This window comes from Poecilia mexicana, unplaced genomic scaffold (assembly GCF_051168715.1).
Source record: "Poecilia mexicana isolate PSO_F unplaced genomic scaffold, ASM5116871v1 scaffold_21, whole genome shotgun sequence".
NCBI lineage: Eukaryota > Metazoa > Chordata > Actinopteri > Cyprinodontiformes > Poeciliidae > Poecilia > Poecilia mexicana.
In genome coordinates, this window is record NW_028263390.1 from 22282542 (window position 1) to 22293878 (window position 11337).

Below are 11337 nucleotides of genomic sequence, written 5' to 3' on the forward strand. Positions count from 1 at the left end.
AAAAATTTTTTACAAGAAAATAATGACTCAGCTACACCAGGTATGTTTGAATAAAGATCCAAACCAACCTTCTTCCATTCTAATCACCAACAGTGTTGATTATCTAAAGAGACTGTCAATAGTAAAGTGCTGCATATCTATTGGTAAAAAGGGGAGTGTAAACTTCATATAATTAAAGCAAATTATTTCCCTCTCAACAAATATGCACAAATTATCCATATTAATTCAAATTTCTATTTTTTAAAAAACAATAATTTAGACAGTTTTTACGCGTTTTTACCAGTGGTGGCAGTATGTATGGTGGGGGCTGCCTTTTTCCCAGCCAACTGCTTGTGTCTGCATTCCTAGCAGGATCTCTTTAACGGGAGAATCCGTGTAAACGGAGAAAATGCTTTCCTGCAAACTGAAGCACAATAATTGGAGCTGAGGCGGAGTGTTTGTACACAGGGACAGAGTACAGTATGTTCAGGTCCCCATCTGATCCCAGTCCACCGTCCGTTTCATCCGCTCAGGGAATCATTAACCCGAACCTGGCTGCCCCACTTTGGATTTTAAAGACATTAAACAGCAGAAGATGTCACAGAGTTAAAGTTGACATTTAATCTTTTCGAACCGCTTTCAACTGCATCCCTGCTTTCCAGAGGAGAGAGTCGCTTTTACGTAAGTACAGCGAACTTTCCATCTGTCTACCTTCTTTCTTTGCGCAGCTGTGTTGAAATAACCTTAATGTTATTATTTTGTGTTTTTTTTACAAAAACCGCAGTAATACTGAATTTATCAACGCGTTTTGCGATTTATAGAGACTTGACATCAAGCCGGACTGTAATTAACTTAATTGTTTCCAGTCGGTACTGTTTTCTCGCCGTACCGCCGGAGTGTGTAGTTCGCTATAAACCCTGGCGGGGTTCGAACCTTCAAGAATTAGAGTTGCAAACGGTAGAAATGGACTACAACTCCCAGCGTTCAGAGGATGACGTAAGAGCTGAAGATACGTTCGCGTAATTTTAAAAATGATGTTTCTCGCTGTAGCGCATTCTAAGGTGTAACCTAAAATAGATTTGAAGTATAAGAAGCATATTTTTCATTTTTGTACATCGCTGGCTGATACGTTATAGTGTTTCTTTTCACTTGTATGTTTTGTTTTTTACGTTTTTGACACTATGTACACTCAACGAGAACAAGGGGAATTCAGGTAACTTTTTAAAGGTTTAAGCTAATTGTTTTATATTTGCGCAACATCTCGAAACTTTTTGGAATAATTTGCGCTTTTTAGCACACTTAAAGCTGCATTTTATTGGTCAAATAGGAATAATATCATACATCTCCTATGTATTTGAATGCATCACGTGCGTCATATTTTAAGGACATGAACTGAGGTTTGTTTTTGGTGCTGGTTTAACTAAGGAAATAAACGCCGACATTGTTCGTTTTTAATATTTTATTCGAATGCACTTGAGGCCCAAGGTAACAAATGGCACTTCCACTCCCGAAAACAGGTATGCTATGCTAATTTTAGCTAGCTGTTTGTAGAAACGGAGTTTGTATTGAATGAGGTGCAAGCTAGCCAAACATGTGTTAGCCCAGCTTTCGGTTAGAGGTTGGTTCTGCTTTACCGGTGTATTGATCCAACCTTTTATAACTGGGATGGTTTAGAGTGTAGTGAAAATGTTATCTGCTTTCTTACGTTTACATTTTCAAATGGTTACAAATTATAGTTAAATAATTATGTAAAGATGCACCAGTTAGTCGGTGGGAATTGGTATTTCCCCCCCACCCCCCCAATATGCAGGGATTGCCAGTAATGCTGTAAAGTCATGTGTTTCCCATTTAATTGAGAAATACCACCATTTTCATTCTATAAGCGGATGCATCAACCTCGTGTTCGTATTTTGTAGGAATTTGTTTTAAGTTTAATATGAATCACATGAAAAGCTTAGGACATATTCCTGTATACATTGTGGATTTAAAACCTCTTCTAAGAACTTTCTCGTTTTATGTTGTAATCCCAAGAATAAAAAAATGAATGAGTATTTTCATCAGTTCTTACATATTTACCCGTTTATAAACTTTCTGTTTGCTTTCTGAACTCCAGACCTCCCATGTTTCTTCACCGAGTGAGCTCCTTCAGTTCCTGCGTTCGTCCCAGAGGGCATCCCGCTCTCCGCCAGGCCTCCTCCCACCACCAACCATTCGCCCCTCACCCTCATCCATGGTGGTCAGCCCCCAGATTCCCACCCTGGCCTCCTCGCCTTCCCCCACCTTACCCACCTCCTTGTCCACTCTTCACTGGTAACAGATTCCACTTTGTCAACGCTGGTGGTCTGCAGTCATTCCACACCTCTGTTGATGTCATGATGGAGCGTCCCGGCAGAGAACCTCCAAACAAACGATTGAAAAGTGGAGAGGACAGGAAAAGTGTCGGGGAAAATGTATCATCCAGGGATGGAGGAATGAGGGAAACGAGGGCCAGAGCCAGAGAGAGAGAGTCAAAACAAGAGCAGCATCATCGGGATTTCAGAAGAGACGGTGAACTTCCAGCGAACCACCAGTCCAGAATCGGAGAGAAACCAAAAACCAGAGTCGAGAGAGTTTACAGCAGAGAAAGGACTAAATGTGAGAGAAGAAGCAGCAGCGACAGAACTAAAAACCAGCATTCACAAGCTGCAGGATCCAGGACTGAGCAGGAGAAACCCAACGTCTGGTTCCGAGGCAGGCCTGCTGAGGAGCAGCGGAGCCTTCAACAGAACCAAACCGGGTCGGCAGAACCTGACAAGGTTGGCGGTGTGGATGCAGGGAGATGGGCGGGGCTTCAGCACCAGCCTTCCAGTTCGATTCAAGCAGACAGACGACCTCCACGGCAACCTCCACATCCTGTTAACGGTCAGTTTCCTCTTTAATAATGTTAAAATGAAGCTCTTTAAATGTTCATACCCAATAAAAAAATAAATGTACGAGGACTTTAAACTCAAAATTCAGCAGAGCATTGGGGCCAACCCAAGTAAATAGAATTGAGAAAATGGTGAGAATGAAGTCTTACATGAATAAAATCATAATATTATGACTGTATTCTCATCACATTATGACTTTATTCCCATATTGTTATGGCTTTATCCTTGAAATGTTATGAGTTTATTCTTATATGACTTTATTTTCAGAACCATTTAGATTCTTGTGCAATTTCTCATAATAAGTTTATTTTGGTAAAACTGACTTTTTTGTCTTAATTTTTTTGTCAGTATGGTTAAGCAAAGCAATCCTCCCAATTTGCACATTTTATCAGATGAAATTAAACCTTATTTTCTTCAGCTCTTCAGAGGTACTGGGAGACCTGCAGTACTGAACCCCAGCCACCAGGGGGCAGCAGAGTGTTTGACTTCTCTGTGATGTCCTACAACATCTTGTCCCAGGATCTGCTGCAGGATAACGCCTACCTGTACCGACACTGTGACCCTGCCGTTCTGTCCTGGCCGTACAGGCTGCCCAACCTGCTGGCAGAGATCCAGCAGCACGACGCCGACGTGAGTGGACGACATAAAGCTTGAAAATATTCATAACATCTAAAAATATACTCATTATTCCTCATATCCATCATTTCTGAAATCACTGAGAGGTGGCTCTTATCAAGAAAATGTTTCTTTTCTGTATTCCTACTCCAGACATAGTAGGAATACCTTGTGAAAACTTGAATTTCCTTCCTATGTTAAGAAGCTTTACCTTTAATTTTAAAATCATTTAAATAAAACAAAATAATAAATAATTTAGGCCCCAGCGAGATTTGAACTCGCGACCCCTGGTTTACAAGACCAGTGCTCTAACCACTGAGCTATAGGGCCTCACCTGAGCAGAGGTGTGAATCAGGTGTAATTAAAGTTTCAGCACTGTGGACACACCTTCCACTGCAGCTGGTATGACTCCAGTCAGGCCAGTTGTGTCTCTGCTCTGTGTGTCTGTAAATCTGTTCATTATTGGCTTTCAATGCGTCACTGGATTGTAGCATTGTTGTGATTCCCAACCTGCAAGTCAAACTCATTCAAACTGTTCCACACTTGTGTTTTTTTTTGTTTTGTTTGTTTTTATCTAAATCAGGAGTCCTGTGGCTCTTTTTCCACAATGGCTCTTTAAGAAAATGTGCAGAACCAACTGTTTTGTAAATATAGATATAACAATTTCAGATTTTAGCAGGTTTTTTTTTAAGGTTTTTCTACAGAATAAATCCTGCATTGATTTTCCACAACACAATGACACATTATCAATAATATACTTGTCGAAGTGTACAGGGTGTAGGATGACAAACTCATTTTTATTTTGATCCACATCATGAATCATTAATGTCCTCAAAGGGTCGGTTGTGTCAGAAATTGATAAAACTACCAGCTAACAAACCGTTTAAAGTGTTTTAGCTTTCTCTGCATTCAATGAGTACCTTTAAAAAATTAGATTCAAAATCTATTTTATTTTGACTAAATTTTTTTAATGTTTTAATGTTTTTTGCAAACAAGAAAAATACTCGACAACTAAAACTGTTAGTAGATGACGGTGAATATGGAGATAAATTGGGGCCTAAAATATTGTTTGAAAAATAAAAATGAAAAAATTGAAACTGAACATAAGATTGAATATTATATTTAAGATTCAAGCTCTTTTTTCTTAAGTTTCAAATCATTTTTTTTTCAGCTTTAGCAACAAACATTATGGCCCCTAAGAGACAAGGGAACCTCCATAAAATGCCACTGCTGTAACATCTGCAAATTTATGTTGAATTTATTAGAAGCGAGATATGTGGATAGATTTTGGTAAATATTTTGCCTCAACCATGTTGATGAATTTTTTGTTTGAAGGCCAGCAGTAAATAAGAAATGTTTGACTCTGCAGGATGAGAAAATAAATTTCAGGCCCCAGCAAGATTTGAACTCACGACCCCTGGTTTACAAGACCAGTGCTCTAACCACTGAGCTATAGGGCCTTACTTACAACAGCTGGTAATGATGACTCATTTACACCTGTACACAGTACAGACACACCTTTACATCACAGTTTGCTTTGTGATCTGGTTGAATTAGTTTTCAGTCAGATAAACTCAAAACGAAAGTAAAGTTTCCTCTTGATAGGACAGAGAGGGTTTATTTTAGCTTCAAAAACACAATGAGATGCATTCAAATCAATAAAAAAGCTTCAATAAATATGTTATAGAAAGGGCCTTGAAGAAATCTCCTTTTAATCTAGGATGTTCATGTCTTATTTGTTAAGTTCAAATGCAGTTGTGCACCGACCGCAGTTTTCTGGCCGATCGATGATTACCAATATTTACCAATTCTGATTTTGGCCAATACCAAAATATTTTTGTCTGAAATGTTGCTAAATATAGCAAGAAAGTCACTTAGTTGACAACAGTGGAGTGACTATTAGCTGTGAATGGGCTGACCTGTCAGTCGAGCCTCTCACAGCAGAGGAAAAGAGGACAGTGGCTGATTTTTTTTTTATTAATTTTTTTAAGGCATTGCAGAGGTCGATAAGAATGTCTAAGAATAAGAGTCATATGAAGCTGATCTTCTCTTAAGATCAGATATGTGCACCGATATCCAAAATTAAGGATATCGGTGCACCTCTTTAAAATATTATCCACTGTTAAAGCTTTTAAGGTACCTTACACGACCCAAAAGGAGAAAATGCTTCTATCTATTGCTCTATTTCATTACTGTAGGACCTACAGTTAATCAGAACAAACAACCCAAACAATCGTAAAGTTAATACTTTCTATTCAAATACCCATAAAGTTAAAAAATAAAAAAATGCAAGAGTAGAAATGTGGAAATTTGGAAAAGTATGGAGTTTTATAATTAAAATAAAAATCACCTGCTGGTCAAATTCTAAGAGGCAACAAAGTCAGTAATTTAAGTTTTACCAGCCTGAACCATTTCCAACAGTTCTGTCAGGAGGAATGGGCCAAAACCTTCTGGAAAGAAGCAAAAAACATTTGACCCAAAACGCTCAGGAGATGTATGTAAACTTCTGACATCATTGGAACGGCTAACAGAAATAAGCCTTAGAATAAACAGAGATGTTTAGGCTGATTTATTTTCAGTTAGAAACATCTGTCATGTCATTTTTCTCTTCTATGTCTAACTTGTCCAAAATCAAGAGACGGTTGGAATATTATTCATCAGGTGGGATTTTTTTTTCCTCAGATTTTATTCGGTTTATTTGTGTTTAAATCATGTTTAACATCAGAAACTACTTCCAGTTGCTGGAGTATGTTAGATCATAATTGTGTGAATAATTTGTTGACTTTAAAAATGTGTAAAAAGTCGTAAATTGAAAAGTAATTTAGGCCCCAGCGAGATTTGAACTCGCGACCCCTGGTTTACAAGACCAGTGCTCTAACCACTGAGCTATAGGGCCTCACCTGAGCAGAGGTGTGGACCTGGTCTAGTTAAAGTTTCAGCGCTGCGGACACACCTCACTGTCAATGTGATTCCATAAATATCACCGGATGTTTGATTTTAAATGTCATACCTGAGCAGCGCCTCACCTGGTTTGGTACCAGACAGACCTGTTGGTTCTGTTAGCAGCTTCTTTCTTTTCTCTGTTGGACGTCAGACGTTTAAATAAAACTTATAAACAGGAAGTTATGAATACTTGGTGCAGCTGAAAGAGTGAAAAGTTTGAAATGTTTTCTTTCTGTCCCAGATTCTGTGTCTTCAGGAGGTCCAGGAGGATCACTATGAGAACCAGATCAAACCAGCTCTACAGGCTTTAGGTACCAACTCCAACTAGTTCTAAAAATACAGAATTTATTACAGCTTTATAGAATATATAAAGTATAATATGGTGGAAAAAATGTCTAAGCTTCCAGATTTTATTCTTTATCTTCTATTGATAAAACTAAAGATGAATGTATTATTATAGATCTGGGACCATAACTCAATATTTCAGTCAACATTTCTGTAGCTGTATATTTTTATTTACTTTTCTGAGAAAATTAGACAACAAATCATGTAATAGAGTAATTTCTCTCTCGATCTTGAAGTGCTGATATGAGAATAAAGAAATAAAGTTTGGAAAAATGTAAAAACACTTCATTCTCTCATTGAGAAGATCACATAAAAATACAGTTTCTAATTATATGTAATAACATCCTTGAGTTTTGATTTTCACAACTTGACTTTTTATTCACTGATAATTTTTGGCTTTTGAGTTTCTGAGAGAAACGGGAAACTAAATGTTTCAACAATAAAAAGAGCATTTAAAGGCTGCAGTAACCAGATTATCTCACATTAGGACTTTAATCTGGACCTGCTCCTCTACTGGGTATCACAAACTGTACATCACCTCTTCCAACAAACTGACAGAGATGTTTATGAAGTTTAACAGTTTGAATATTTCAGTAACTATATCAGCCTAAAGGAAGTGCAGTGTCAGAAAGTGGTGATAAAATGTAAAGAACGTGCTTTATTAAAAGCTAACGTGTGTGTGTGTGTGTGTGTGTGTGTGTGTGTGTGTGTGTGTGTGTGTGTGTGTGTGTGTGTGTGTGTGTGTGTGTGTGTGTGTATGTGTTTAAGGGTACCAGTGTGAATATAAGAAGCGGACAGGAAAGAAACCAGATGGCTGCGCCATCACCTTTAAATCCTCCCGCTTCTCGCTCGTCTCCTCTACACCGGTGGAGTTCCATCGCCGTGGCGACGCTCTCCTGAACCGGGACAACGTGGGCATGGTGGTCGTGCTGCAGCCAAACACCGGCGCCGCCCAGTCCAACGCGTCCTACTCCATCTGTGTGGCCAACACTCACCTGCTGTACAACCCTCGCCGTGGCGACATCAAGCTGGCTCAGCTAGCCATCCTATTGGCTGAGATCGGCCGGCTGTCCCGCCTCCCCGACGGCTCCACCAACCCGGTGATCCTCTGTGGGGACTTTAACTCGGTGCCGTGGAGCCCGCTGTACCACTTCCTGACCACAGGCTCTCTGAAGTACAAGGGGCTGCAGATTAACATGGTGAGACGAGACTAAACGATTAATCATGATTAATCAGTTATTGAAATTATCGTCATATAAATTAGTTATCAAATAATTAACTTGAGCATAAGAAAGAATCTGCTGAATGTCTATTTTATCCAATTGATTATAATCAATTACTAAAATAATTGTCAGTTGCAGCTCTAGGTGGTTTTGGCTCTTTTTAACATGCAATCATGAAAATAAACCTTGTGAATCATTCTGTGAGGATTGAAAGGCCTGACTCGGTTCTCCTGTTGTGAAGGTGTCGGGTCAGGAAGCAGGTTCCAGAGGTCACCGTTTCCTCACCCCTCCCATCTGGTCCCCCAGACTGGGAATCAACCAGAGCTGCCAGTATGAGAGCAAAGCAACAGAGGAGCCGCGTCCCAGCAGCCCGGCAGGTGAAACTCGATTCCTCTCCGTTCAGACTGGACCAGCTCACTCAGTCTGAACCCGAACCGGTTTCAGTTCATTTAACATTTAATGTGAACCCGAACCGGTTTCAGTTCATTTAACATTTAATGTGAACCCGAACCGGTTTCAGTTCATTTAACATTTAATGTGAACCCGAACCGGTTTCATCTCAGCTCTGCTGTCTGTCTCAGCTGTGGAAGGAGGAATCTCTAACCTGACGGTAGAAGATCTGGCCTCCGGAGCCTCATCTGATGTTGCCAGGTAACCAGATGATCAGGCTTTAAGCCAATCAGAGCAGTGTGAGGCCAGGTGTGTGTCCTGAATGATTCTGACCTCTGATCTTAGGTCAGAGCCAAACTGCTCCAGATACAGGATCAATCATGACCTGAAGCTGCAGTCGTCTTACGGGCACCGCCTGCTGCCGGACGGCCGCCCTGAGGTCACCACCAGCCACTCACGCACATCCCTGACCGTGGACTACATCCTGTACAGCTCAGGTACACACACACACACACACACACACACACACTTGTTTTTCTGTCATTATTAGTAGTAACAGTTTCCTGTTCTCTCTCGGCTCTCCTTTATTAGATATAAACGCAACCCCTTCACTTCCTGGTGGGCGGGGCCTCCAGCTGCTGGGCAGGCTGTCATTGGTTGGGCAATCAGAGCTGGAGGAAGTCCACAGACTTCCCAACTGGCACCACTCATCCGACCATCTCCCTCTCCTGGTCAGGTTCCGCCTTGGTCCAGACAGCTTCACATGAAGGAAAAACTGGATTCAATCCAACCTTTAGAAAAAAACTGTTTTATTTGTTTCTGAAAACTGAAACAAATAACGTGTATGTTTTTAAATGGAGAAGAGTTTTTATTGCTGCCGCTCGTATGTTTCCATACGGAGTTCAGAATTTGCACAAAGAATTTATCGTTTCATGTCTCCATGGTGATGATTTACAAAGTAAGTTTAGAAAGTATATATATACTGACCCCAAACGTAAAATAAATTAGATGCTAAATTCAATATGCAGAAATGAACCAACATCTTTGACTCAGACAACAAATTTCATCATAAACATTAATTTTTGCTTATTGTTGATTGATGGCAGCTGATGAAAATTCAGATTTATCATCTTCTTTCCTCCACTGATAACATTTAATATTTGCGTCAATCAGAATATTTTTCAGTTCCCTTTGGGATCAATAATGCATTTTTGAATTGAATTCGACTGAAGGGAGATGGTTTGTTGTTGTTTTTTGTAACTTTAAAAGTTTGAGGTTAAATGTATTTTTAAAATATATTTAACACATTAGCTGCTGGTTTAATATTAGGAATTATGCAGTTAAGTTTGTTTTTTAATAAGATGACGTTTTATTTTACAGTCTCGTTTTATAAGTTAATGTGCCAAAACTAAGATTTCTATAAGATCATCTGTTTATTATTTTATGAGTTTGAATTATTTTTATTACCAGTAAGAGAATGATCTATGCATCTCGTCGTATTGTTTATGTTTTATCTGGATGAGTTCCAGTCCATCTGAAGCTGTTGTCATTTTAATGTGATGGTTTGGACTCTATATGCTTTTCTACTGTTTTGTTTGTCAGTTTGGGGAAGTTTACAGTTTGTAAATAATAAATTTGTATTTTTACACCCACCTGCAGTTTGCTTATTGATGCAAGTATTTTCTGCTTTAAACTGCAGGATGTTGTTGCTGTCAGTATCGAACCAAGGTCAAATGTTTCACAGATTTTCACCTGAAGGAATGTCTGGTTTCATTCTGATAGAATTGGGTCGGAGTTAAGGGCTAGGGTTATGAAACGACCCAGTCAGAGAGAATTTGGACAAATGTTTCTGGTTTTCCTCAGCAGTGCTGCATGCTCAGCTTTCAGACCACTTGGTATTCTGCCCGTCGCTCTGCAGCAATGCAGCAAAGAGCCTCAGCCGGATCTGCTACCTGCCATACTTATGAACGTTCTGCACTGGGACAGAAATGAGCTTCCAACTGTTAGTTACTGAAGACATTTAACCAGTCCTTCAGCTGTGGTACTGAACAGCATATCGCATGACAGAAAAGAGAAGTTTGATATGTCAATAAGACGTTTTGGATGTTTACTGTATTGCCACTAGATGGCAGCAGACAACCTAATTCACCTGAAATGGTGACAAGAAAAAGATGAGACGTCATCTATCCAAAGAAACAAACTGTAGAGCATAACGTTAAGACAGCATAACTTATGTTTTCATTTAAATATTGCATGTTAGATAATGAATACCATTCTCAGTAATAAAGGTTTTTTTATGGGTATGAGCCAAGTCCTGATTTTTGCTGAGCAGACTTTCTCCAGTCTTTGAGGTTGGAAGGTCTCTCTGCCATCACCCTAATCCTCCATTTCCTCCTCAGGTTCACTGGAAGATTCAAGGCTTTTACACACATGCTAGAAGTCTGTAATATATTTTAAAATCATTGTGGCATAAAGTCCTTTTTTTTCTTTCATGTTGTACAGAATAAAGGGTTACATGGTGTGACCGTGATTTATTCTACACACATACTATAGTATGACGTAATAAACACACATTTTTTTACAGCAGGTCTATAGTGTGATTAATTTGTGTATCTTTCTTTTCAGTGATTTGTGGATTCTTAGATATTTATATAAAGGTGAAGAGAATCTGCTGTGAATTTTAACCAGATGAAAACTTCAGACTTGTGCCGCCTTCACTCTGGGGGAAGAGATGCAACTTCAGTCATTGATCTAAATGTCTGAAGTGTGTTTGTAGTTTTGTACTGAAGTATGGGATTAATAAAGTATATTCATTCATTCATTGGTCTGAGGGACTTGTCATCTTTACATAAGAGCCCCCCCCCACATCAAACATCACATTCAGGCTGCTGACACACAGCAAGGTAAACCTTCCTGCCTCTAAATCCTTAAAA

The 11337-nt window shown here is 39.3% G+C and overlaps 1 protein-coding gene and 3 non-coding genes across 6 annotated transcripts; 1 reads left to right on the forward strand and 3 right to left on the reverse strand.

The window, feature by feature from the left end:
• The first annotated feature begins 362 nt into the window (after positions 1-362).
• On the forward strand, positions 363-10056 carry angel2 (angel homolog 2 (Drosophila)). 3 transcript variants are annotated; one of them, XM_088002059.1, is made up of 9 exons: positions 363-660; positions 2093-2880; positions 3307-3518; positions 6688-6757; positions 7560-7990; positions 8256-8391; positions 8596-8665; positions 8750-8901; positions 8996-10056. In XM_088002059.1, the coding sequence occupies exons 2-9, from the start codon at positions 2100-2102 to the stop codon at positions 9169-9171; spliced, it is 2028 nt and encodes a 675-aa protein (XP_087858185.1). In that variant the 5' UTR covers positions 363-660; positions 2093-2099; the 3' UTR covers positions 9172-10056. The 3 variants fall into 3 exon arrangements, with proteins under 3 accessions (XP_087858185.1, XP_087858184.1, XP_014862098.2); XM_088002058.1 differs by lacking the exon at positions 363-660 and adding an exon at positions 894-1192; XM_015006612.2 differs by lacking the exon at positions 363-660 and adding an exon at positions 1339-1496.
• Positions 3761-3833, reverse strand: trnat-ugu (transfer RNA threonine (anticodon UGU)). The gene has a single exon. It is a non-coding gene; the product is annotated as a tRNA-Thr (tRNA).
• Positions 4891-4963, reverse strand: trnat-ugu (transfer RNA threonine (anticodon UGU)). Its single transcript has one exon. It is a non-coding gene; the product is annotated as a tRNA-Thr (tRNA).
• Positions 6327-6399, reverse strand: trnat-ugu (transfer RNA threonine (anticodon UGU)). The gene has a single exon. It is a non-coding gene; the product is annotated as a tRNA-Thr (tRNA).
• Positions 10057-11337: the final 1281 nt, after the last annotated feature.